We start from the raw sequence: 25,566 nt of genomic DNA, 5'->3' as shown, positions 1-25,566 counted from the left end.
TCGCCTCCCTGATGTGGTGCGTGGCCTCTCAGCTAGCGCCACTACCTGTGATTCTCTTGTCCTGTGCTATTGTGTTTGCTGCCTCGCTGACCCTGTTTCTCCTCGACCTCCACAGTGATCGACCCACCTTCAAATTCCAGCTCTGTTACCACCCTGCCACCCAGCATCCCTGCTGCCGGCCTATTCTCCACCGTGGGTCCTAGGTGTTAACCTCTCCACAGCCCAAGCTGACGCCACTGTGAGTTTCTGCCGCCTGCAGTTCCACCTGCCTGAGCCCGATGCTGAGCCGCTCTCACTTCCTCTTGAATTAAATTCATTTAACCATCTCCCTGTCTTGGCGTCTGCCTTTGGGTCTTACAAACACCCTAGTACAAACCGCAACGGAAGGGAAAACTGAAACGGAAAGGGCGCGGCAGCGAACGGCAGATGGTTTACAAGTCAACTACGCATTTTTACTTTGTATCATTCCATGAACTTGAGGTCCAGTGAGTCTTGGTTGTTCAGCACATGGGCCATTGTAAAAACTTTGAGTTTAGGATAGAAGATTTTCTAACATAACAGCAAAACCAAGAATGGCACAAAATGTAATAATAAAGTTTTGTGTTTATTTTATGCTCATGTTTATACACGTTTACAGCCCCAACGACTTTGATTTTTATATGTTTGAGCCACCCAGAGAGCGCACATATGTCTTGTTTCGGCCTGACAAACAGAAGTTGCGTGGGGAAGACTTATCATGCAGAGCGTTGATGCTGTTCGGACAGTCATTAGCGAGACACTGGCGTTTGGCGTTTGGCGTTTGTGTCTAACTGACGTCTTTCCAATACCAATGCCCAATAAGCTTCCCACACTACGTCTTTTCATCTGTGTGCACAATGTGTGCGCGTCCTTTTCCTCTGAGGGCACAGAGGAGTGTGGCAGCGTAGCAGGAGTGAAAAAAGTGATTGGCCAACTTCTTGTTACTATGGATACCAACATCCTCATATTGTTGTGTGAAAAGGTCTGAAAGTTGGCAGATGACAGATCCTTAATCCGGACATACGAGGACAGCAGGAGCTTTTGGTGTGTGTACACACCATGATCCTGGTTGACAGTTTGAACCATCACGGCAGTTTTCATCTATTTCTATACCATTTATTCTCGAGTCAGTCTTGAGTCATCATCGTAGTTCCTCCTCATTTATGTTCTTTATTGTGAGTTTGCTGTAATTCTCACATAAACATGGTCGAACTCACATCCAAACAAATGCTGAACCCTGCTGCTTGTATGTCAGAGATAAATAAGATTAAGACCTACAGCCCACTGGGAGCCCTCTTAGCTGTTCAGCTCAAGGTCGTGCAATTACCTACTGTTAGAGTTATTTTTATAACCTCTTCAGCAGTCTTGACTTTCAGTTGTGGTTACACATCTGCAGAAGCTCACCGCAGGTAGCGAACGCTGCATGTGCATCAATTACCTGCACGGCTTTAGCTCCTGTCCCTCAAAGAGCCCCATTCAGAAGGATTTCTAGTCAGGTGAGAATGATCAAACTGTGGCCCTGCTGCTACAGATGAAAAGCTTCCTATATGCTCTTTGAGGCATGCCTACATGTATTCAGTTGTATTATGTCTTCTATAAAGCAGGCTGTCATGTCACTGGCCTGTAATGTAAGTTAAACAATGTGATTCTCATCCAGGCTGCAACTGGCTGTGTGCTGTAAATGTGGGGGGCAAAGAAAAACTCATTTTTGAAAAAATAGTACACTGGGCCATGCCCGTTATACAGATCTGTCCCGAGTGCATCAAGCGCAGAACTGGCCCACCTTTGGGCCAAATGACTGCAGAGTAATCCTCATTTGTTCTGGAGCTGGCCCGCTGCCAGTCCAGATGTAAAAACAGGAGCTGTGCCATGATGTTCTACTGTTTCTGGTAACTATAGCAACAGAGGGATGCAATACTCAGACCATAAGGGACGATGTGGAAGTCCTTTATTACATAGTACAGATTTTACTCAAATTATTTTCAATAAAATAGTATTTTCTTATAGCTTGTTGATTATTTGTGATATCACTGACCTGTAAGACACGTACATCCAGTTGAAAAGAAATTCAAAGCCATGTCACAGCTGAACTTTCTCTCTTTGCACTTGGAACATTGCCCATCCCAACTGTCCAATCACAGCTCATTGTTCGACATGGTCAGACCAAACACTGCATGAACTAGTTATTTTTTTATTTTCAAACTTTTCTAATGGAGCAAAGTAGTAAATAACTATGTGCTTTTTTTTAATTAAACCAGTGCCACTGGCTCTTGCCTGATTGACTTTCGCATTGTGTGAGAGGACATTTCCATTCAGTGAGCTGCTCTTTACCCTGTCGTGCCGTTGTCTGGCACCTTTAAGCTCTCTGCGGCCCAGCAGGCTGCGCCGGATTGCAACACTAGCCCCTATTGAGAGAGTCCCGTCGTTGCCCCAGCTTTTGAGTCCATGTGTCTGTTTGGCTCCTTAGCCTCAGTCTCTTGCACAGTGTTGTGTATGTAGCCATCAAGTGCACATTAAAGACCTTTGCAGGGCTCTTGATTCAAATCAAAACAGATACAAACACTAAACAGTCAGCCAGCATTTTAAACCATCTCTCTGAGTTAGTTAGCTCCATTTGCCAGCTGGCTAAAACTGATCAAATCTGCCAGCGATGGTTGTTAGTGCAGACAGAAAAAAAAACTATACTTGCCAGCTAGAATGCCTGCTTTTGGCTACCTCTGTCTGTGCAAATGGAAAGCTTTACCATCTTGCATATTAAATCATTGTTGTCAACCATATATGTATGGCTCTGCACTCATTCACTCAATTCAGCTGATGTGCAGTCAACTAGTATAGACTGTGTCCTAGCAGATAATGGCTGATTATATAAAGAGGGATCGGGGTTAATGCTTTAAATATGAGCCTCAAAAGCTTCCATTCGGCCCTCGGCTGGGCTGAAAGATGTTTTCACAGGGCAGCTGATCTGGTCTTCAGGCTCTATAATCTGCAGGTCACACACTGAGAGGGGAGTTCTCATCTCAGGCTTCCTCTCCTCGCGCAACATTTGGCTTTTTGAACTTGTGTGAAGATCTTTTCCTGCCACCACCTAGAAAGGAAAAAGACAAAATGGTTTCCAAGTTGACACATTTGATCCATTTGTACGAGAACGAACAAGAGCTGTTGACTAACTCTTTTCACAGGTCTGAACCACAGAACACGTATCGACGTATGAATCAATGCATTGCTGTATCATGTTTGTCAGCACGGTGTTTTCTTTTGTTGTGTTGCCTGCCTTAAGTGAAAGCCATATTGAACAGTGTTTATGATCTCCAGAATGCCGTTGTTGACCCTTTTCTGTGGACACACACTGTGACCGAAACCATCACTAACTATACGCTTTGAAAAAATGATCTTGTTGGATGACAGAAATGGGATGAAAGGATCGATATCTATCATTGCTCTGCGTTCAGTGCAGAGCCTGGGCCAGCACAATCCCTGGATGCAGGAGAAAATGGTTAGTGCTGCCCCTCCTTGTTTAGTTTAAAAAATATTGTGACAGTCCTACAGACACAGTGGTTGGCAAGCTGTGCATGTGTGCCATGGAGCTATTCTCTGTGAACCAAACACAGAGACAAAGAAGAAAGTCCCCATTTGGTAGAAAAGAAATAAACCCTGACACACACCTCATGTGACCATTTTCACAGGGATTGACTCATTGATCTTCCCACACAGGCTTTCTTATGGCTGTGGACTGTTCCAGACCGGAATGCGTTTATTGCTGCAGGATTTTGTTTTTAAGCTCTGTGTCGTGTCATTTACTGTTGTCATTCCAGCTGACGGTTATATTTTATAACTGAGTGGTCAGGGGGACAAAGACTCTGGTCCGGTCCCATTTTAATGTAATTTGCGTTGCCTAACAGCCGTGACATACAGGGATCGCCATAGGGTTTGTTAAAGAATTAGAAAAGAACTGTTTACTTCAGCGATAACATTGCAGTTTTCCTTTTAAGTAGCCGTGCTTTTCAGAGAGTGTTTTATCAAAGTGTGAAAATGTGTAAATGTAAAGATTAAAGTCAAAGACAGGGTTTGTAGAAATACGGAGGAAGCAGTCAGTTTTATCAGTTATAGTGGCAGCAGTATTGAGGCAGCAGCAAAACATTGTCATTGAATTCAGTGCTACTGGTTGGCATTTCACAATTGAAGCCCTCTGAGAAGCAAGCCAACAACATGGCAGAGCAGGAAACTGATGTCAAACACAATAACCTTGATCAAACACAGTGCAGTGTTTCTCTGCTTTTGTTTTGCTTAACAGCTCAACATCTCTCATGTACTCTGCCAAGGCAGGCAGGGCCAGTATCTTTGACACAGCAGCGTTCAAACTCGCAGAACCTGGCAGGCTTTAATTTTGGCCTTTGTGTACTGAGCAGGAAGTGAAAGAAAAAAACGATCTAGTTCTACGGTATATTACAATGGCGCCCTTTGGATGGCTTTTGCAACCAACGGAAGCTGTACTGAATCAAGTGTTTATATGCATCTTTGGGGGATGCATATCATTTCTTGCAAATCAAGTTTTTTGTTTGCATCCATGTTGGCTTTCTGTCAGTCTTCTTCCTCACCGCCTTTGTTGCTGCATTGCTGAGTTTTTAACCACCACCTGACGATCAGTGGACTAGTGTCAACCCACAGAGGATCGTCTCCAAGAATGATGTCATCTGTGCAGCAGCTTATTACGGCCAGAATTACATTTATTGTTGGGTGGTGACCACTAGTAATTAAGACAGGACCATAGGAGGAAGTCAGGTGAGGTTAGAGAGCAAGAATATATATGAATAGAGGAGGCCTGTCTGTCTGATCTGCTGATCGTGTCCTGTGTAATATCAAAAGTCAAATGCTTACTCTCTTCAACTTACATACATAACTATGTGTTTACTTTAACCAAGTACGTAACATTACTTAACTTACCAATGCAAGCCAATGTTTTTATGCGGACCCAAAGCATGACCTTTATCTAAACCGAACCGTGTCGAAGGTGTTGTTTTGAGAGCCGTTTGCACCAACCCATTCTGTTGTTTAGGTATGAGGGTGTGTTGGAAGCCTCACCCTCGTGCTCAGGTGTGTGCTCAATACCAAACAGAACAGCGAGTCATTCTATACCATTGCAGGGAAATGTATGATTGATCGATTGATTCTCTGCAACAAAGCACCCTACTGCACGGTCCCAGACACAGGTTACCCGTTACTGACAATAAAAATACAAAAATTCAAAATAAAAGAACCCAAACAGTAAAGCAGGCTGAAGTTTGTTCATTTAATCATTTCTTACCAATTAAATTTGTACTGTTTCAGCGCTCAAGGAGCGGGTCTGCCACAAGCTCTCATTTCCTCTGTCGCTCCCAAATTAATTGGCTGAACTTTAGCCCTTCACATTTCCTCTCTCCAGCCTTCAACATAAGACGGGCAGTTTCTCCCGATTCTTTGCCCCGTTTCTTTCTATGATTAAAATATAAAATATTTTTCCGACAACATTTTATATTCAAGAGATACACTTCTCAAGAATATATGGAGATATATTTTATTAGAGCTTTTGTACTTTCAATCTGTCAGGCTGTAGCTCTGAGGTGGGCAGCTGGCTTCAGAAAACGTCTAAATAAATCAGGCAGAAACGTTTCTATTAGATCTAGATAGATTTATTTATTTTATTTTATTTTTTTTTTTGGCAATGCATGGTTAAATTCGAGACTTTCTGCCGGAGGGGCGCAGAAGTTAAATCAAGGCAGGGAAAAGTCTGTAGGCAGCGTAATGAAGCAGCCACACAGAGGAAACTAAACCCAGAAGATAAGAAATGTCCATACTGTGGACTGTGAAGCGAAATTGAAGCCTCACTGAGGCCCAGGGCTATTTCCCTGTTCGGATTTCTTTTTTCTAATTCAAACAGGGGGACATGGGGAGAAGAATCTGATTATGCAGATTAAGACTCTCTCGATGATGCATCAGACGGGGGTTTCGAATGTTAACGTCATCATCTCCCGGCCTCCACGAGTTTAATAATGATGTAAAATGACGTGATTACCACCAGAGGATTTTCACAACCATAGACATAAAATGCTGTCAGTGTTATATTTATTCCCAGTGCCACCAGATGGATGTTGCAACGTGTTGCTGAGTGGTGAAGATCAAGCAGACGGCACCACTCTGCAAAGGGGAGGCAATTTTAATGTTTAATTCAAAATATTCCTTTGCATCTTAAGCCCGATTCCAGACCTCTGGATAATAATCTTTTGACAATAATAATAACAAAAAAAATAATAATAATAATAATAATTTGTTTTATGCGCAATTTAGAAAACGGAGAAAATAGGAAGAAATAAATCTCAATATAGAGGTATTTCATGTTTTTCATCATTGGAAAAAAGATTTATTTTGTGCTAGCTTAAATCAAAACAAAGCAAAACTAGCTGATGATGCTGGATAACGAAGCTATGTTAGCTGCTCGGGATGCTTACGGATCATCTGATCATGTCAAGCCTGTTCATTTATTTGCCACACTGCTGGTGCTGCTTCTGTTCAGCATCCCTCCTCCTTACCACAGTGTCTGACATTTTGCTGACATCCTCTGACCATTATGGCCAAAAAAAATGACCCATATTGTTGGGCATGTGTTAACTGTCTAATTATAGTGCAACCTCTTTTATTTCAGCAAGGCATAATCAGAAGTAGGTAATCATCTGCTATGTTCAAGCAGCAGGTGTTTGTCCTTCTCTGTCTGCCGCAGCTGCATGTTTTATACTTGTACAGTAATAATCAGGCAGATGCACTTAGGACATTTTTTGCAGAAGCCTTCAGCAGCTGCTGGAGAAGGGAATGTGTACACAACTCTCTGAAGCATGTTCAGACAATGATTTGTGGTCTCTGAAACACTGCTGTGTTATTATTATTCTTATTGTTGTTCTTATTTTCATTGCCACTGAATAATGGAGTTAAACCATGTTACTAATTAAATGGCGGTCTTAGTCAAATCAAATACAGCTTATTTGTGCAGTGCCTACCTTGTTTGAAGTTGAACCGCACAACAGACTTACTGCAGTGGTGTAGCAGTATGGATGTACTGTATGTTTGCATACAGCTGCAGGTCAGACAGCAGCTGTAGCAGCACCACAGCATCCAGCACGCCACCTACATCACAGCCGGAAGCAGGTGAGCTCCGTTCCGTGGTGGAAATCACTGTGTCTTGTTGTGATGGGCTTAGCATATATAGGGCACAGTCACTGGGATGGAATGTTGGCAGCTATCATTTCTGCAAACCACCTACAAGTTCATTTTTTTGGTCATATATCTGGAGGTGGAAGGGGCGGTGGTGGAGTGACTCCCATTTGTGACTGCGTTACATGATTTGGAAGCGTGACACCAGGGGATATTTTGAAGGACACCAACATACGTGCAGGACCAAGGAAGATCTCCTCTTCCGCCTTCAAAATAATACCTATCTATAATTGCAACACACTCTCAAGAGATGAACTGCTCAGGAATATATAAGGAGATCTATCAGTCTGCCACTGGTTATTATGTCATCTCAGGCTGTGGCTCTGCGGTGACTCAAATGTAATTGGTTCGGGAAATTGCTCGACAAATCAGGCAGTAACATTTGTGTGCCGTGTTTGATGACATGATCTTTTCCTAACAGCAGTGTTGCTGGAGAAAAATGGACCCTACAGAAACATTAAGAAATGCAAAGTTTCAGCGTATCTGTGGTTTGCGGAGATGTAGATTGCTACGTACTAAGCTACTTACTTCAACAGTACAGATAAATACAAATATGTATGTATATGCATGCAGACGTATGTCATCGGAATACATTTAAAGGTGCTAAAATCACATTGAAATGTATCTCACACTTGTTTCACATTGAGTTTATGTTTGTTATAGTCAGTGTGTCAGTTATACAATTCCGTTTCACGTCAGAGATGAAAATGTGTTGATTGGTGAGCTTCAGAGGTGCTGACGGAGCCAGGTCAACTGTTTCCAGTCTATCTGTATGCTGGCTGTAGCTTTATACCTAATGTACAGAGAGTGTGACTGATCATCCCGTCTACTCTGACTAAGCATATTTCCCAAAAATAAATTATTCCACGAGCTGTCAGAATACGAAATCGCACAGACGAGCTGCACCGCGAACTTTGAAGCCAAATTGTTTTGCCGGCGCCACAAAGGCCACTAACTGATTGTGTAGCGTCAACAGTGTGCAGATTACAAACTCCATCACCCTGAATTAACGTGGAGAGGCAATTAATTAATGAGCACCTCGCTGCCTGATGTCAACAGCAATGAATCAAAGATCTGAGGTTAAGTGACAACAAGAATACCCACGCTCGGTCGACTGTGCCAAGGTAAGGAGCAAATTGCATCACTGAATTGCTGAATGTGAACGCTACAGCTCGTGGCTCACAACGCTCCGTGTACTTGAGCGTTCCACAATCACAACACGCCAATTACAAAGTTTAATACTATGCCAAGATACATATTGGCGGAAATAAGCCATAATTTGTCTGGCTGCTGTTTGTTTCCCCCGGAGATAAACGGAGAGTGAAGTGTTTTTTTTTGTTTTTTTTTAAATCAAACACGTCAAGAACCTCTCCTCTGGGGGAGATTGCTGAAAGCAAGCACTCTGTGGTTTAAGTGTCCGTGTCATCAGTTCCCCGTACGTCTGAAAATATGGTTCTTGACTGCCATTTTTGACCTTGGCATTTAGTGTGTCACACATGCCTCGCAGTATAATTGTGCTTACAGCTCGGTGTTACAGGGGGAGCTTAACCTTTCTTTTCACTGTAGTGGCCTTCAGTAACGATGCAAGAGATTTCATAACCCTGGTGGTGCTATTGATTTCCAGTTGTTTTCTGCTCCCCTGTCACAATGTGTGAACGGGACCTGGGGAGGGAAAACTGGTCACTGAAGAGGGTTTTTTTTTTTGTTTTGTTTTTTTTGTTTGTTTTTTTGTTTGTTTTTAAGTGACTGTGCATCTGTGTCGGTTACAATGAACTCTGATAGTAAAGAAAAAAATGTAAATCTTCTCCAACCACTTTAGCCACCAAACACACTGCTGCCCTCCAGGAGTTCCAAGAATCGGTGAGCTGTGCATAAGCAACTTTCTAAAGCTCTCTATTTCAAGGTGTTTAACATGAAAAGGTTTTGGGACACGCCAGAGACTTAGCAGCTTGTGAAACGAAAAGGGATCGTCCTCTGGTGGATTTGACAAGGAGATGTGGTGAAAAAACTAGTAAAAGGAGAAGAGAAGGATGACTGCAGAGACTGATTTCTTTGGATTCAACTTTTCAAGGAAACACAAACAAATAGATGTGTAACACATCTACTCTGTGTAGCGGATTCACAATTTATTTTAGTCATAATGAAAACAGGAGTGTATTAACTCAGTGCTAAATATGCCATTGATTTTGTCCTAGGGAAGGCGATGTTAAATAGATCTACTCCAGCATCACATTTTCGATTCAATTCATTGAGGCACTGAATGATATATTTGGTTTTCACTTGCAAATTAGCCAATCAAAAATTGCTCTTGGTTCGGGCTGAAACTTTGCTAAATGTTTGTGAAAGGAAAAGTTCACCCAAAAATGACATTGCAGTCATTGCCACAACATCATGATGGAAAGTCAGCTGGAGTTGTGTGGGCCGAAAAAAACATTTCCGGAGCTCCACAACAAAACAGTGCTGCAGCAAACTACTGAAGTGAAGTTTTTTAAGCCAGGATGTTCACTGCATCTGCTGGCTGAAAGCTTTGGCGTTAGTTCGACTGTGTGTCAAGGGCACACATAATGTCTTTTCAAATGTTAGCATCACCAGGCTTTCAGTTTCTTCATTCTTCATTCACAGTCAGTTTTTTTTCCAAGGTTTTACAACAGGTTCCCATCTACTTCATCTTCTTCGCAGAGAGCAGCAATGCAGTTTTGCTGTGAAGCTCCAGAAATGTTTTGTGAATCTTCAAATAAATAAAAGTGGGAAGGTTCATACGAATATTGTACATATATGTCAACACCTAAGACATATCTTTAATCTTTAATATATATATATATATATATATATATATATATATATATATATATATATATATATATATATATATATATATTTTTATATATATATATACTGATGTATATGTATATATACTGATGTGAATTATTAACAATAAAGCACCCTCTGCTCTGGGTCCAGGCTGTTGAGCCAGACTCCATTCTAAAAACAGCTGTTTTATGAAGGGGATTTTCGGACACAACAGCACACATTGTCAGTGAGGTGACCTTCTGGTGCCGCATGCCTCCTCTCGTCTATGAGCTCAATATGTCAGGTGTCAAGATTTTTCATCCAGTGTGAAGTGAACTGGTTCTATCTCGCTGTACCTGTGCTCATACTGCGGGAAAAACATCTCTGTGTGCTGTCACCTAAAAATATGAGTCACAACCATGGGGGTCATCAGGAGATGAGGAAAAACGGGTTCACTTGAGCAGTGGGATGTTGATTTTTGACACTGATTGTGCAGAAGCCTGATGTAGCCTCTATTCCCTTTAAAGTTGACTTCCTGTTAAAGTCAAACTTTTAGTCTTCCATCGCTAAAGGCCGTCACCTGAAGGTAATTCATGATGCATGAAAATACGATTGTCTCTGTGTCATCATTACAGGCAATACATTGCTACAGTTTATCTGTGAAAAACTATAAACTTATAGCTTTTTTTGTAGCGTTTAACCATATTAGAGGTCTTCTTCAACAAATGTAACTTTATCGGTTATCATGTGACTAAAGTGTATTTTTTTCTGCTGAAGAGGTCCACTGGTAACGGTCAAAAGCCCGGAAAGATGCTAGCATGAGATGATATTCTATGTTTCTCCCTAATTCCACTGCTCATTGTGAAGGATTAACTTGTTCAAGCAAACAGGGTTTGTTTGTTTTTTGCAGTGAAATGAAAAGCTTCTTTACTTACCTCAAACTTTTTCCGCCCTGGAGACTCGTCAAACTTTGACTCAGTCATGACTCAAATGAAATTCATGAGACACTTCCCCTTCTGACAGCCACATTTTAAACCCACACGGACTGTGAGTGATGTAAAAAAGACGGATCTTGATATCTTGATGTGACTTGAGACAAAGACTAAAACTACTCTGCATCACCACGTGGGTTCAAGAAACACAAATACAGATTCAGCAGCAGCGTAACATGAACTGATGCCACCAAGTTACCTTGTTGTTGTCGGCGAAGGTTCGCTTGACGTCAAACTGCCTGAAGGGGTTCGGGTGAAATTCTTCTTCATCGTCGACTGTCAGTCTTGGAATGGCCGTCATTGGGCGAATAACCCCGGGCTTCGTCTGGACGTTTGACAGCAGAGCAGAATTCATCCTCATGACTATCTCCACATGACACTTTGCTTTATCATTGTTATTGAGGTTGCAGGCAGCAGCGGCCCTGACAATCAAGTGATGTTTACCTTTTTACGATCAATAAGGTTCCTTTCCAGACTGGTAGGCGGGTGCAAGCTGCATAAAGAGGCCTGGAAAAAAAATGTGGATGAAAAACAACACAGTTAGTAGCGAACGCGTATAACCAACTTATTTGTCTGTATCCATAGCTGTGCTCGGAGTGGGCGGGGCTTAAACCAGATATGGGTGGTGCTTGAATCAGAAGTTGATAGCTATAACAGGAAGTTATTCATTTAAGCCTGAAATTGATATGAGTTTATCAGAAGATGTTATTTATTATGTATTAAGAAACTTTACAGTATAGGCTTAATGCCAGTTTCTACATAATGTTGCTTTAAGTGAGATGCTTTATATTCCGCATCTGGGCTGCAAAGGGAAGCAGACAGGAATCTAAAACATTCTACATAATCTTTTTAAACAAGGAGAGCCAAAGTGTTTCTGTGAGGGCAAATCATCAGACTGTTCATTTCTTTAATTCAACAGACAAAACTCCCCAACTGTCACTCACATATTTGGTTTCACGGCCCAAGGATTTTGGAGATGATGAGTTGTTCTGCTGAGAGGGGATAAAAAGACAGACACGAAGCAACAGTTACGCGAGCCTCATCCGCTGAGAAAAATGGAAAACAAAGTATCTGAAAGTTATTCATCCACTTTTTCAAAATATGTGACTTTCAAAAAGAAGATGAAAAGAAATCCATCTTGATCACAAATAGTGGTTTTACTCAGTATTCATTTGGAGATAATGAGCAGTGAAGCAACAATATCATGTTGTTTATCTATTCTATCATTCAAGTGTTGTTTTTCCTTCATCAGTGATTGAAATGTCACACATTTTTATCACTTTACCCTTAATCATCTTAAATGTCCACTGAAGTCTCCTGGATGACAGTCTGAGCTAAATCTAGTTTATATTCACACACACACACACACACACACACACACGCACACACACACACACACACACACACACACACACACACACACTTGTTTTCTCAGATACCACGGTCCTTTGATGAATAATGAACACATGTCTTTTCATTTCTTGTGCTGATGATTATACAGTCAGAATTCACTTTAATCTCACTTCCAGTTTCTGTTTCAGTACAACACAGTGCAGAGCGCTTGTTCCGTGGCCAGTTTCTGTATTTCCTGTTTTCTGTTTGATCTTTTTTAAACCATTTACAGTTTAAGCTACGCCATGCATATTGATGGCAAGAGGTGCTAAAAGTTCGAAAAGGATGGCAAAGTGTCTAGACCTGTGTCAGTCAAGACTGACGGTTGATTTTTTTCTATTCACTGAAGCAACAAAACTGCACAATTCAGCTTTAAAGGTGCTCTGTGTTGTTTTGAGAAAAACAAATTCATCAGAGGAGAAAAATCCCCATGGACTGTTTTTTAATGCCTAAACAAACTAAATTTAAAAAAAAAACCTCTCTTTGTTTTCTCGACTGAATAAACTCAATAAACAAACTGACCTTAAAGGACAAGACAATTTCTGTTTTACTTTGTTTATTTTTGGCGGACCCTGCCAGCTTCAAACAATGCTCTGGAACCTTATTTTCCTCTGAGAACAGCTTGTTTATTCACTCGTTTATGGACAAAATAAATATTTCTGATTTTTTATTATGACCTCATTAATATGTAAAAAATCTAAATTCTGAGTTTGAATGTGTTCTCCAAAACTACATAGTGTCCCTTTAAGACTTAACTAAACTACGCTGAAGTTTTTAGTCAGTAGTTGTTTTATAACAGACAGGTCAACGTAGCACTTTTCTTTTGACTTTGTCAAAGTATCGAGATACTGTAGTTGATCTGTGCTCTACTAACTGAATAGCAGATTAACCCTCCTGTGGTTTTGATCATGTCATTTTACAAAATGTTGAATTTTTATGACTAAATAATGAAACTTGTCGGTTAATGTAAACTAAGCTTCACGTTGCCAACCCTTGCAGAGTTTTGACTTATAACCCCCAGCGACATACAGTATTGTAAAATCCATCAGGTAGTTTTACTAATTAACATATTCCTTCTTGTTTGATTTAAGCCAAGGTGCATAATTAACAAGCTGGGGTTTTAATGGGGCTTACATGCTGGACTGTTTCTTGGGCGGGTGCAGCAACTTCCTCAGGTCACTGAAACCAGCCGCGCATCTGCTATAAATGTATATCAAACTGCACTTTGGTTTGTGTTCTGTTAGCTACAAAAACACAGTCTCCTGTTCCGTCTTTATATTCATTGACAGGCACCAGAGTGGAATCCATCTTCCCATCCAGGGACAAGTGTGTTTCCTAGAGTAATTCTGTAAGAAACTGCAAGGGTTTAGAGGGGAAAGCCAAGAGTTCAAGAGCTTGGTGTTAAAGGAGCACACTTTACCTGCAGGCCGGGAGTCGATGACCTGGAGGACTGCAGCGATCGGGACGTTTTGCTCTGAAATGTTGGAGAAATAAACCCATTAAATATAATAACTAATAAATAACTGTGTTATTACAAGTCAACATTTGCGCATGTTCTTTTAAAATGACACAGTACATCGAACTCACTTCTGGAATGGAATTTGCCAAAATCTCATCGATTACTGCGTAGAGCTCCTCTGATTGTTGCCGGAGCTGAGCTGGGGAGCACATCTGTAGGAAGCACAGCGTTATTCGTGTTACGGGTCTGTTGTGTGAAGTGTGCAGTGGAAACCAGCAGCGGATGGTTGCAGCAGTACCTCAGCGTGGGTGTCCATGACACCTCTGTCCGCTGTAACGCCTCCGTCCGTCGTGTCACACGGACTCTCCCCTCTCTCTACCTGCTCGTCTATGGCCTGTGAAAACAAAGCACAGCAGACAGACTGATGCTTTCCTGTCTTAGGTGATACTGCGTCATGTCCTTCTGAGACAATTCACATTCAGCCACTTTATATTCTTTGCAGACAGCCCTCCCTCCTCTGTAGCTCTTAATGTACCACCCCGCAGTGTGGATAACACAGCAATAAGCCGTTTTTCAAATCTCTCCGGGTGTGATTTGATTCTTACCGAGCTTTAAGACCCGCCACTCTTTCGGCTGCAATATCTGTACTCTGTAAATCCTTAAGAAATGTGTATTCTGTCATTTGCTACAAATGTTGTTCTCTCTGAAGTCTGATGAGTGGCGACTTAAAGATACATTTTTAAAAAGAGAATCCTTCCTTTCAATGCAAACTCAGCTTTGGAGTTTATTCCAGTTGTACATGGATACCCTTTCTGTGCGCTGGTGCCCCTGCCTCTCTCTCACTCCTCACATAATACTTCGCACAGCTACGGTGGCTGATTATTCAACAGGATAATAAAATGAATAAGTGGGTTTCGAGTCAACTCAACTCAACTGGAGTGAACTCACCTGCTGATCCAACAGGAGGGTGTTTGTGGGAATCGCAGCAAATGATTTGTAGCTCGACTTAATCTTGTGAGTCTGGAGGGGTATTTTTTTTTTAAAAAAAGAGAGAGAGAGAGAGAAGCGAGGCAATGAATATAAATGAAACTGAAATTGAAATATGAAGACGGACTTTGCAGAGTGTTTTGTGGAAATTCATCATGTATGTTTCACATCTTCTCAGGCATGCTTTATCTCAGACCGCCGCAGGCTGTTAGTCATGCAAAGCAGCCAGCCTCACCGGAGAGACCCGACAGCAAGAACAGCACGACACGCGTGTGTTGCCTGCTTTTACAGCGCCGGGAACCAACATCGCTTTGTCTGTCGCTGCTCAGACGAGTCATTTGACTGATTGTAAATGTCGCCCAAAAAAGTTCAGCTCGCAACACCTCCTGACCGACAGGCAAGAAAAACCAGATTGGCATGTTCTATATTCGCTTGCTCGAGATAAATTGGATCCCTGATGTGTGTTACACTGTACTTATCTTCAGGCTGCGTGTCTGGCCTGGAAACCAGATTTTAAAAGAACTACTGCCGTAATTTCTTGATGATGGGTTCCCACTCGCTCTGACACTTCAAATATTTCAGCCATTCAAAAATCAAGCCAAGCTCCGTGCCAACATCAGTAACATGACAAACATGACAGAGACAAACAAACAGAGATCTAAAAACAGCTCGGCACAGAGGACAGCGCTTGATATCTAGCTATCGAGTAAGTGAGATGTGTTTTCGACTACACAGCGTGGGAGAACAGCCCGTCACTGCCCCAACACATTGAATAAGTCAAGAGAAGTCATGCACGCAAGCAGGCAGCAGCTACCTTTCTTTTTTTACCCTCCCTGTCACTGCAGTCTGATATTCCACTCCCCGGCCTTGGGGAGGGTGTGGAGCGCAGGGAGAGTGAAGGGGACGGGGTGAGGTCTCTGATTTGCGGAGCGGGAGAGGGCGTTGGCGTGGGGGAACCGCCGGACGACAGCCATCCGGGGAAAGCCATGGGCGTGTAGCGGGAAGGAGACAGACAGTGAGCGTTGTACAGAGGCTGTGATGCTGTGGCGTCTTTGGACTCACACCTTGCCGTGCTGCCGTGTGAGGGAGGCAGAGGAGATGGCGTGCATGAGGGCTGAAGCTGGGGAGGGCAGAGAGGCCGGGATCTTAGCTTTTGAGAGAGCGAGTGTAGCTTTGAGAGGGATGAATTTTGACTCCATTTCCGGGGCTCAGGCGCCTCTTGCTCCTCGATAATTTTAGAGGATGGGGTGATGAGTTTTTTAAGGCTATTATCTGCAGCGCCCTCGAGGCGCCTGTGAGCGCTGCTGGGCTTCGGCTCGGGGGACTTGGAACAGGAGACGTGGTGCAGTTTCTCAGAGGCTGCGCAGTCTGTTTCATCACGCTTCGCTGGAGGAACAGATTTGAAGCTGGTGCACAACAGAGGCGCTGGAGCTCGAGGCAGCATGGGGGGTGAAATAACCTGCTCCCATCGAGGTGCACTGCTTGAGCGAATCCGCTCCAAACATCCTTTAGGTTGACTTTGGCAGCATGCTGCGTTGAGCTCATTTGACTGCGCAAACAGAGGTGCGGTGACGCATCTGTTGGGCTCCCTGTGAATGTGGCTTTGGCTGTCAATAGACGCTGATGAGGAGAACTGGGAGGAAAACTCCAGGGGAATGGAGGCCACACTGGAGGCTGCTGAGCAAGCGTTACAGAAGGACAGGGTCACGGGGTTGACAGGCCAGCAGGGGGTGTAAGGCCTCTGCAGGGCAGCGGACAGGACAGGGAGACGGCCTTTTCTCAGGATGGCAGTGAGGAGGGAGAGTCGGGTGAGAGGAGGCCGGTGCCGGGGAGGAGGGGACTGGGGACAGACGGAGGAGGACAGGCTCTCGCAGGATGAGAAACAGGTTTGAGGGAGGTGAATCAGACTAGAGCCAGGCGCCAGAAAGTGCCGCTTGATCGGGACGACGGCGGGGGAGAAGACGCCAGAGAGGACAGACGAGCAGGGAGAGGCAGTGCGGCTGAAGGAGGCAGGAGAGGTGACAGAGGAAACCTGGGCAGCGGACCAGCTCCTCTCCGAGAGGATGGACTCTCTGGATGAAGCCGGGGTGGGGAACATGTCCCCCGAGTCTGTGGGGCTCGCTCTGTCCTCTGACAATCTATTTGCAAAGAAACCCGAGCTAACCTCAGCATGTCTGGAAGCATCGGGACACGGCCGCCGGGAAACGTCCCTGTGTTTATCAACAGCTGTTTCCATAGAGGCTGTCCCGGCAGTGACGTGGCTGGACGTATTTTGAGACCGAGCGCCGGCTGAAGGAGAGGCTTTGGTGTGAGAGAGGCTCGCGTGATCCGGTGATGGCTTGAACTGAAAAATTAAAAAGGGCTTCCATTAAATGTCAGGAAGTGGAATCGTGCTTTATCTGACCTCTGCTTCAAACAAAGAGTGACCAAAAGTTGAGGAACTGAAATGTGTAGCAGGCTTTTTCAGGTGCATCCAATTTGTTCAGCGAAGAAGGTAATCTTAAAGCAGCCACTATCTGATACTAAGAAATGACTGAAATAAACCCATTACAGAGGAGACCCTGTGAATGGACTAGTTCAATATGACACATTTTTTCAGGATCTAATTAAACTGTCAGATTTGAAAGGCAGCTAACGTCCACCTTGGACAGCCATGTCATTTCTTTAACGTATTTCCTGACAGTGTTTTATTATGTATGTCAACTTGAAGCATGTATATTTACCCTGAATAAATACACAGTATCTTTACAGTACAGACACACACATACACACACATAGCTATATTTATATATATATGTATATTATACTGTATGTGAAAGATCCACATGACATTGAGATGCGACCACTCACGCTGTACTTACTTGAAGCTTTGTCCCTGTTTGGATCACATTTCCTGCTCCTCCCTCCAGACACTCCTTGATAAAGACCTTCTCTGCTTTGAAAAGCTCCTCGTCCGACATGCTCTCAGCAGTTGTTTCCACATGGGACGCAGCGATGTTCTGACAGGAGGAGATAAAGCAAATGTTTAGGAGGATCTGAGCGAGTGAAACCCGAGAAAACCCGAGGTGAACTTCAGCCAGCCTCTCTGAGCTCAGGGGGTGTGCTCGGTTTGGCCACACCACTGCATGGCCCACACATATTAAGTGCATGTACATGTGACAGGCACATGTCCTGCTGGCGTGGGGGAATGATTCATGTGCAGGACTGAGCAGCTGAGGAGGGGTGCTGTGTGCTCGCGCAGCTTCAAAACCTCAAGTGTTGGAAAATGGAAAGAAGTTAATGTCTCAACAAGTTTGTTTGACACTAAGTCAGAACCGGCAGCGAGCCATCTTAGCAACATTGTCTGTTTGTTTTGTTATGTTGTGTTTCATGTCACCGAGTGCTTCAGTCTGCCACCGGTGAGGTTTCCATCTGAATGTTTCTCAAGTTTAGACTGAATTTTAGAAAATGAAAAGCTTGTTCACCAAGATAAGCATCATGAGGAGAAGAGGGTCCAATTAAAGAGACCTCGAATGGTGAAAAACAATTGGATACGTGAGACAAATTGAAATAAGATGAGACGTCTAAGAACGAGGACCCTACGGCCCAGTGAAATGGTACTCATTATGTGATTGTGTATGATGTGATAAGAGTAATTAGGTCTTTTGACAAGAAAAAAGATGAATATACTAAGTAAGATTTTGAGTTTTTGCAGTGCGTGTTAGAATTTATGCATTCAAAGGCGTTGTCTAAAAAAAAACACCTTCAAATCAGATCAAATACAAGTGAAATCTGAGCATTGTTTTTACTTGGTTTCACGTACGTAAATCAAAAACAAAACAAAATCTTGAACTGATTAATATATTAATAACAGGAGGCATGTTGACCTGCAGTCTATGGATGTAAAATATGAAGGAGTGTGATGTAATCTTTCTCTCATGCATGTGCATTAGCCTAAATATTAATGCCCTCAGCCACCCAGCTCAATTTAGCCTAAACAGGGAACTGGCTTGCCTGGGTTTGTGCCAAGGTAACTAAATCTGCCCACTAGCACATCTACAGCTTACTAACTAACACATGTATGTCTCATTTGTTAAATCCTTGATCAAACTAGAAGCCAGTTTTTTGGGGGTTTTTTGTTTCCAATATCTGCTAAATTAAGTGAATAACCTGTTGGCTCTAGCTTCATACACTTCGTACAGCATCATGGGATTTAAAGGAAAATTAGAATAATTTCAGACCAATTAACTTTAACTCCATTTTGTGTGCAATATCAACGGTGAGAACCGACTTCATTGGTAATGCCCCCTGGATCAATAACAGAGGAAATATATCTACACCGCTCGTGTCATTACCTGAACTCAACCTGGAATATTCCAGGACGATATGTGTGACATTTAAACTAAAAGGGTAACTGCTTATGACACACATCATTACTGCCATGAACACCCACATTTATGGTAATTATGATGCTAAAAATATATATGAGACAGTCCCTGATATTGACACCCTTCAGTTTTCTAAATCAATTAAGTCTTGATGTCCCCCCCCCCCCCCTTGATGTGATATATGATAGGCAACCTCATACAAATGAGAGGCTGCCAGAGTGAAGCTATTCCTGGGGCTGTATTTAAAACAAATGACAGCTTATGATGATAAAATCATCACATACTGTCGGTCAAATACAAGTTATATTTAGAACTAAATGCACAGTGAGCCACTCTGAGTCTCCACGTGTTAGGACTGATAACATTGTAATGATATTGGACAACTGGCTGAAAACCAGTGATGGAATATAATTAGGTACATTTACCTAAGTACTGTTCTTAGGTACAATTTTAAGGTACTTGTACTTAACTTGAATGTTTCTAAGTTTAATTGCTGCTACTTTCACTCCACTACATTCTTGGGGAAGAATTACTGCATTAAAGAACACTTATAAACCCACAAGATAGCATTGGTGGAATGTAACTAAGTGCATTTATTCATGTACTGTTATTAAAGGGTAACCCCACCAATTATACACTTTGAAGTGTGTTTTCATGTCTTGGGGAGTACTTCTGCACATGTGAAACAAGAAGTATGACAACTTTCGTGGCTCCAACAGGAGCTGCATGTAATTTGATAAATTCCCTCCAGTGATGTCACTCAGTGGCCGAATTCCATTACATTTTTGAGGTGTATCGAAATTATTTGAATATCTCTGTTATTCAAATTTGCAGCTTTATACATCTACTGCACTACATTGTGGAGGCAAATACTGTACTTTTTACCTCAGTATATCGAGTGGTGGAGTTTTAACTAAGTACATTTACTCAAGTACGGTTCTTAAGTGCAATTTCAAGATATGTGTGCTTTACGTGACTAATGAGTATTTAGTATTTTCTCTTAGCTTTATACTGTACATCTACCCACTTATACTTTTGGGGCAAATATTTTTATGCCACTAATACTACTATTATCTATTTGACTTTATAACTTAAGTTACTTCTTATTTTGCAGATTTCAGAGCCAATGTAGAGCATGTTTTATATATATATATATATATATATATCTATATATATATATATATATATATATATATATATATATATATATATATATATATATATATATATATATATATATATATATATATATATATATTTATATGTGTGTGTGTGTGTGTATGTATGTATGTATGTATGTATGTATATATGTGTATATATATATATATATATATATATATATATATATATATATATATATATATATATATATATATATATATATATATATATATATATATATACATGTTTTTATTTTTCATTCATCAGCAATCAAGATAAGAAATAAAAACACTGATTCCAATAATCAGAAAAATGCCATGTCAAAAATAGGCCCACCTATAGTTTTTACAGTATATACCATACACTCATGCCAATATACATGTGTATGTTATATTAACTGTAACTTGTACTGCTGATATTTAAGGACATTTATTGCCAGAAAGTTTTGTTTGACATTTACTCAAATTTAGCTTTTAGGCTTTTTACACTGCCGAAAACATATAAAAATAAATAGAAAAATAATCTGTTGCCATGAAACTTGCTATTGCAATATTCAAAGTGCGAAGTCAAGTCATGCAAGACAGAGATAAATCATAGCCATTTTGGTATGAATCCAATAATTGTAATTAATTTGGTCCCGTTCATTCTGGTTCTTGCTTCAGGCAAAGTCCTCAGCAAATTGCAGTGAACCAATTTTCTTAATTAATTCTTTTAAATATTAGCTGGACGAGGTGTTGTCTGTCTGCCGGACAAAATGTCAGACAAAATGAAGAACAATTTATGCTCCTCTGCCGTCACCTCTCCGGATCCTCCTGAACTACCCCTCTCTGGATCGACAAAGGCTTATCTTATCTCATTCACGCTATTTGAAGACAATGTGTGATGCACAATTGGCTGAGAAATATAAAAGAAACCCTCTCTTTTGTAGCTGGAAGGTAATTAGGCGAAGAAGCTCGAAGAGCATGGAGCCTCACGATGCAAATCAGTGGCGGACACTCAGAATGCGAGCCGGTCCACTTGAGGTTACACTCACTAATTTGAAATACAGCAAAGGGACACATTGTTGAATTCATTTCTTTTGAACCCTGTAGGCTGTTTCAGATCAGAGTGGTGGCTTAATGAGCTGCCGACTGTGTCTCAGGTAATCCTTTACATCGGTCCCTCCGGCTCCTCAATACAGAGGCCATCAGCTGTCAACTTTGGTATGGAATATCGTTCTCCTGATAAACATTTAACAGAATACCTGTGTGCGCAGAATAATGAACAGAGCGAGAAAAGCAAAAAGGTTTGACCCCATGCCAACATCTGCGCTCCATGTCAGCGAGTCAGAGGATCAACAGGTTACTGCGGTCCAACTGCAAGAGCGGAGATAAGGCCGACTAACACAGGTCGTGAACAAACGCAGTCTCGCCTGGCTCCGGATACACTGACAGAACATCGGGCTGCTTTTTTTTATTTTATTTTTTTTATTTATTTTTTATTTTTTTTTGCTCAACCCTGAGCAACCATTACAACTGTAACGTGTACAGTTATTTGCAGAATTATCAACATACTCAACATACTTTGCCTTTCATATAAGGCAAAGGAGGTTCCGGATGCTGTGTAAGATGGCTCAAAGACAAATAGTGAGCTGCACATATCGTGTTTGACATTTGTGATAGGCTGTCTTAGCTTTCTAGCTGAAATTTAGATAAGATTAACAAAACGTTCACTTTCATATGTAAGGCAAACACCAAGATAGAGACAGAAGCCACTTTGCTTAACTCCAGTTCACACAGGAACTGCTATCTGGGGACCTCTAGTTATTTGTTATAATTCTGAAGATCGTCTGAGATTTTAATCCTGTGTGGGTCAGCCAAGTCCACAATTTATACAGTAAAAATTCCACTGCAAGTTACCAATCACATCCTGTGATCAAATAGACCCCATGTGTACCGACATGTCAGTGATTTGAGGCATAATTCCCGTTGAAAATGTTTTGTTAATGTGCCTGCTGAGGGGCAGACACTGAACTTCTGAAACACTGACATTCTGAAGAGATTTGTCATCGTACCAGGGGGATAATGCCAGTACACTAGAGTGGAATACAGATCGTGCTTATCCAGTGTGACTTAAAACACAGACTCAAAGGGGTCATTTCTAAATTAATGGGGTCCCCTGGCGACAATATCCCTGTGCGAATTGGGTTTTATATTGGAGGCAGGAGAGGACGGCTAGCTGTACTCTTTAAAACACATTAAGATATGATATATTAATGAAGGTATTAATATTAATTCACGGTGTTGCGGGAAAGATTTTGTGAGCTTTGGATGGGGCCATCTTAGCAGTTTCCAGGCTTTGTGCTAAGCGAAAGCTAAGCTAACTGGCAGCGTCATAATTGTTTTACAGAGGGGAAAGGAAACACTCAGCTAGAACATTTTTACTTGAAATTTTGGTTCATCAGTGTAACAACAAAATATCACCTAAGATTGAAAAGACAAGTTGTGCTGACAAACTTTAGTTCATCTGTGGCGAAGAGTAATTACATTCATTTTACTCAAATGATATTTTTGTAAAAATATCAATAGCTACATGAAGTTGATTCAATTCTAACATTCTTGTACTTGTTGCTGCAACAATTCAAAAAATTTATTACAAAGGTATATACTGTATGTACTCATTTAGGGATATGAACCTCTGAGAGGTTCTGCATTACAAGAACGTGTGAGTTTTATTATTGAGTTCTGAAGTATCGATGTACCTCCCTCCCTGCTGCAAAGTGTGTCACAACAAACACATTTTGAGATTGATGGCAGTGCTTTGTGGAAATAGATAAATAAGAAGAAAGAAAAATCCTGTCATAACAACAGTATGAGAGAAAGATAGAGATGGAGTTATTGAAGGACAGACAACTAACAAAGTGGAAATGGAGCTCATATGAAGGACTGAATGAAGGAGCACAAAGCCATGCGTCGTGAGGGTGGATTCAAACACATGACATGTGGTCCCATACTGTGAATGAATTAAAGACGATACTCTTTAGGTATGTTCAAACACGGGACTGTTCAAAGGTTTCCAGCTGAGAAGTCGTGGTCATGGTTAATGACACGAAGTGCGGCCACTGCTGTAGGTAAAAGCAGGCAGGGTAGTTGAGAAACTAACGGTGCTTCTCTCCAGTGAGAGGAGCTTTGAAGTTTAACACAGGCAGCCGGAGAGCTGACGTCAGGCAGCAGAGGCAGTCTGCAGCCCAACATCCAGGAGCACATTAAGCCAACACCACTGGGGGTCCACAGCAACCCCCAGGTGGAACGTTTGTGGCTTTGTGCATTAAAGTACTTCCTATATATATATATATATATATATATATATATATATATATATATATATATATATATATATATATATATATATATATATATATATATATATATATATATATATATATATATATATATATATATATATATATAAATATATAAATGTGGTTCAAAAACAAGCTCATCCCTTAAACGTGGTACACAAAAACGTATGTGTGTGTATATATACATAGATAGATAGATATAGATACAGATATAGATAGATAGATAGATAGATAGATAGATAGATACATACATACATACATACATACATACATACATACATACATACATACATACACACACACACACATACATTTTTCTGTATGTACATGACCCTTTTGATCACCACACACTTCTTGAAACACGATGTAGTGACGGGCGCTCTGTGTGTCAGATGCCTGGAATACATGAAATAATTGGATGATGCAGCCTCATATCAATCAATGATGTTCGTCCCTTCCACTATATCAAAACCTCTGTGGAAACCCTACGAGGCAAAACCTAAAACAATGACAGTCCTCATTTTGTTTTGACGGCTTCAAGTACAGATGTACATTCTCAAAGTGAGAAATGTATTAAGCTTGTGAGTCATACTCGTCGCTCCTCCAGTGCCTGTGACTTAATTCATGAATATCAAAGCCGTAATGCAGCAGATAAGAGTGAGATTTACTCTCCTCTGGTAGCAAAAGTGAATCATGCAAGTTATTTTCTCGCAAGTGTTGGAAAGTGTTTAAAAAAAAACACTCTTTGTAGAGAAGTTTTGAGGAAGTGTGGGGAAAAGTATTATAAATCAAAGCTAATGTGTTTAATTAAGGTGACTGATGTTGTTTTGCGGATGAATGGAGCTGCCTGGGTTCATTTAACCTGGTCATCCTTAACACATTTTAACAGGAGGCTGCAGGCCAAAGAAAAAAAAAACAGATCACAACCAGTGTTGTGATCAGCTGGAGGACATCAGACAGACCGAGTGCACTTATTTGAAATGCTGATCTGAAACCAGGTGGCAACAAAAATAAAAGTCAATTAGCCGAACAAACAGCACGCTTTTTAGTCATCGCGCATTTTGATAAATGCTTTGTAATAAAAACAGTGACAAGATCACAGATAATAAACACCAGTTGGCGATGAAATCACTTTTTAATCTCCGGGATGTGTACTGCTGCTGCTGCTGCTGCTGTACCTTATGTGCTCTTCCTGTCAGAGCTCCAGATCTCTTCTCCTCAGTAACAATGGCTTCGATTGGTAATTTCCGCACCACTGGCATGAATGTAAACATAGAAGGCTTTGATGGCACTCCTATTGAAACCTGGAAAATAAAGAACAAATTGTACACACTGTTGATCTGCAGATTGTTGGCTGACATCCCAGTTATTTACCTATGAAGACAAACCCTTCTTACACTCAGTATCGCACAACCTCTACTTCATTAACAAACAAAAAAAATAAAAAATCATCATGGTGCGCTCCATTAAACCACTGTTTCGGTCGCTCGCCACGCGTTTTATTTCTCTCTGCCTCATGGTGTTTTGTGTCTGTCCTGCTACTAATGACCCATCGTCACACGCTCACTCGCAAATTAGGCAATTTAGCACCCTGCAGTTCAAAGCCTCGACACACAGGGAGGAGTAATGAGCTGCCATCAGATCAGCTCATGTTCCCATACAGGCGCCTCACTCGAGTGTTACTCGTCCTGCTGAAGCTGCACTCTCCCGACATTGCTGGCAGCGCTGTCAATCATGATCCGTCAAGAATTTTTGCTCTGTGGTATCATAATGAAGGACCACTGCAACAGGTATAAGAGGACAGTAGCAACCGAGATTTCA

The 25,566-nt window shown here is 41.6% G+C and overlaps 1 protein-coding gene across 4 annotated transcripts in view; it reads right to left on the bottom strand.

The window, feature by feature from the left end:
* Window positions 1-1,944: 1,944 nt before the first annotated feature.
* The window catches only part of LOC119034182 (muscular LMNA-interacting protein), a 30,875-nt gene continuing 7,253 nt past the window's right edge, over window positions 1,945-25,566 (bottom strand). For 2 of the 4 annotated variants that reach the window (XM_037124971.1, XM_037124973.1), the window contains exons 2-12: window positions 24,924-25,049; window positions 17,739-17,876; window positions 15,692-17,221; window positions 14,839-14,910; window positions 14,189-14,284; window positions 14,019-14,102; window positions 13,852-13,905; window positions 11,984-12,031; window positions 11,484-11,546; window positions 11,239-11,364; window positions 1,945-3,103 (exon numbers count right to left, since the gene is read on the bottom strand). In XM_037124971.1, the coding sequence (XP_036980866.1) occupies window positions 2,909-3,103; window positions 11,239-11,364; window positions 11,484-11,546; window positions 11,984-12,031; window positions 13,852-13,905; window positions 14,019-14,102; window positions 14,189-14,284; window positions 14,839-14,910; window positions 15,692-17,221; window positions 17,739-17,876; window positions 24,924-25,049 (2,532 nt within the window). In that variant the 3' untranslated portion in view covers window positions 1,945-2,908. The remainder of the gene's footprint in view (window positions 3,104-11,238; window positions 11,365-11,483; window positions 11,547-11,983; window positions 12,032-13,851; window positions 13,906-14,018; window positions 14,103-14,188; window positions 14,285-14,838; window positions 14,911-15,691; window positions 17,222-17,738; window positions 17,877-24,923; window positions 25,050-25,566) is intronic. The other 2 variants (XM_037124972.1, XM_037124974.1) reach the window with 2 other exon arrangements.

The sequence above is a fragment of the Acanthopagrus latus genome, chromosome 15 (assembly GCF_904848185.1).
Source record: "Acanthopagrus latus isolate v.2019 chromosome 15, fAcaLat1.1, whole genome shotgun sequence".
In the NCBI taxonomy this organism is placed as follows: Eukaryota; Metazoa; Chordata; class Actinopteri; order Spariformes; family Sparidae; genus Acanthopagrus; species Acanthopagrus latus.
Note: the sequence above shows the minus strand (reverse complement) of the source record. Positions and strands in the feature narration are given on the sequence as shown.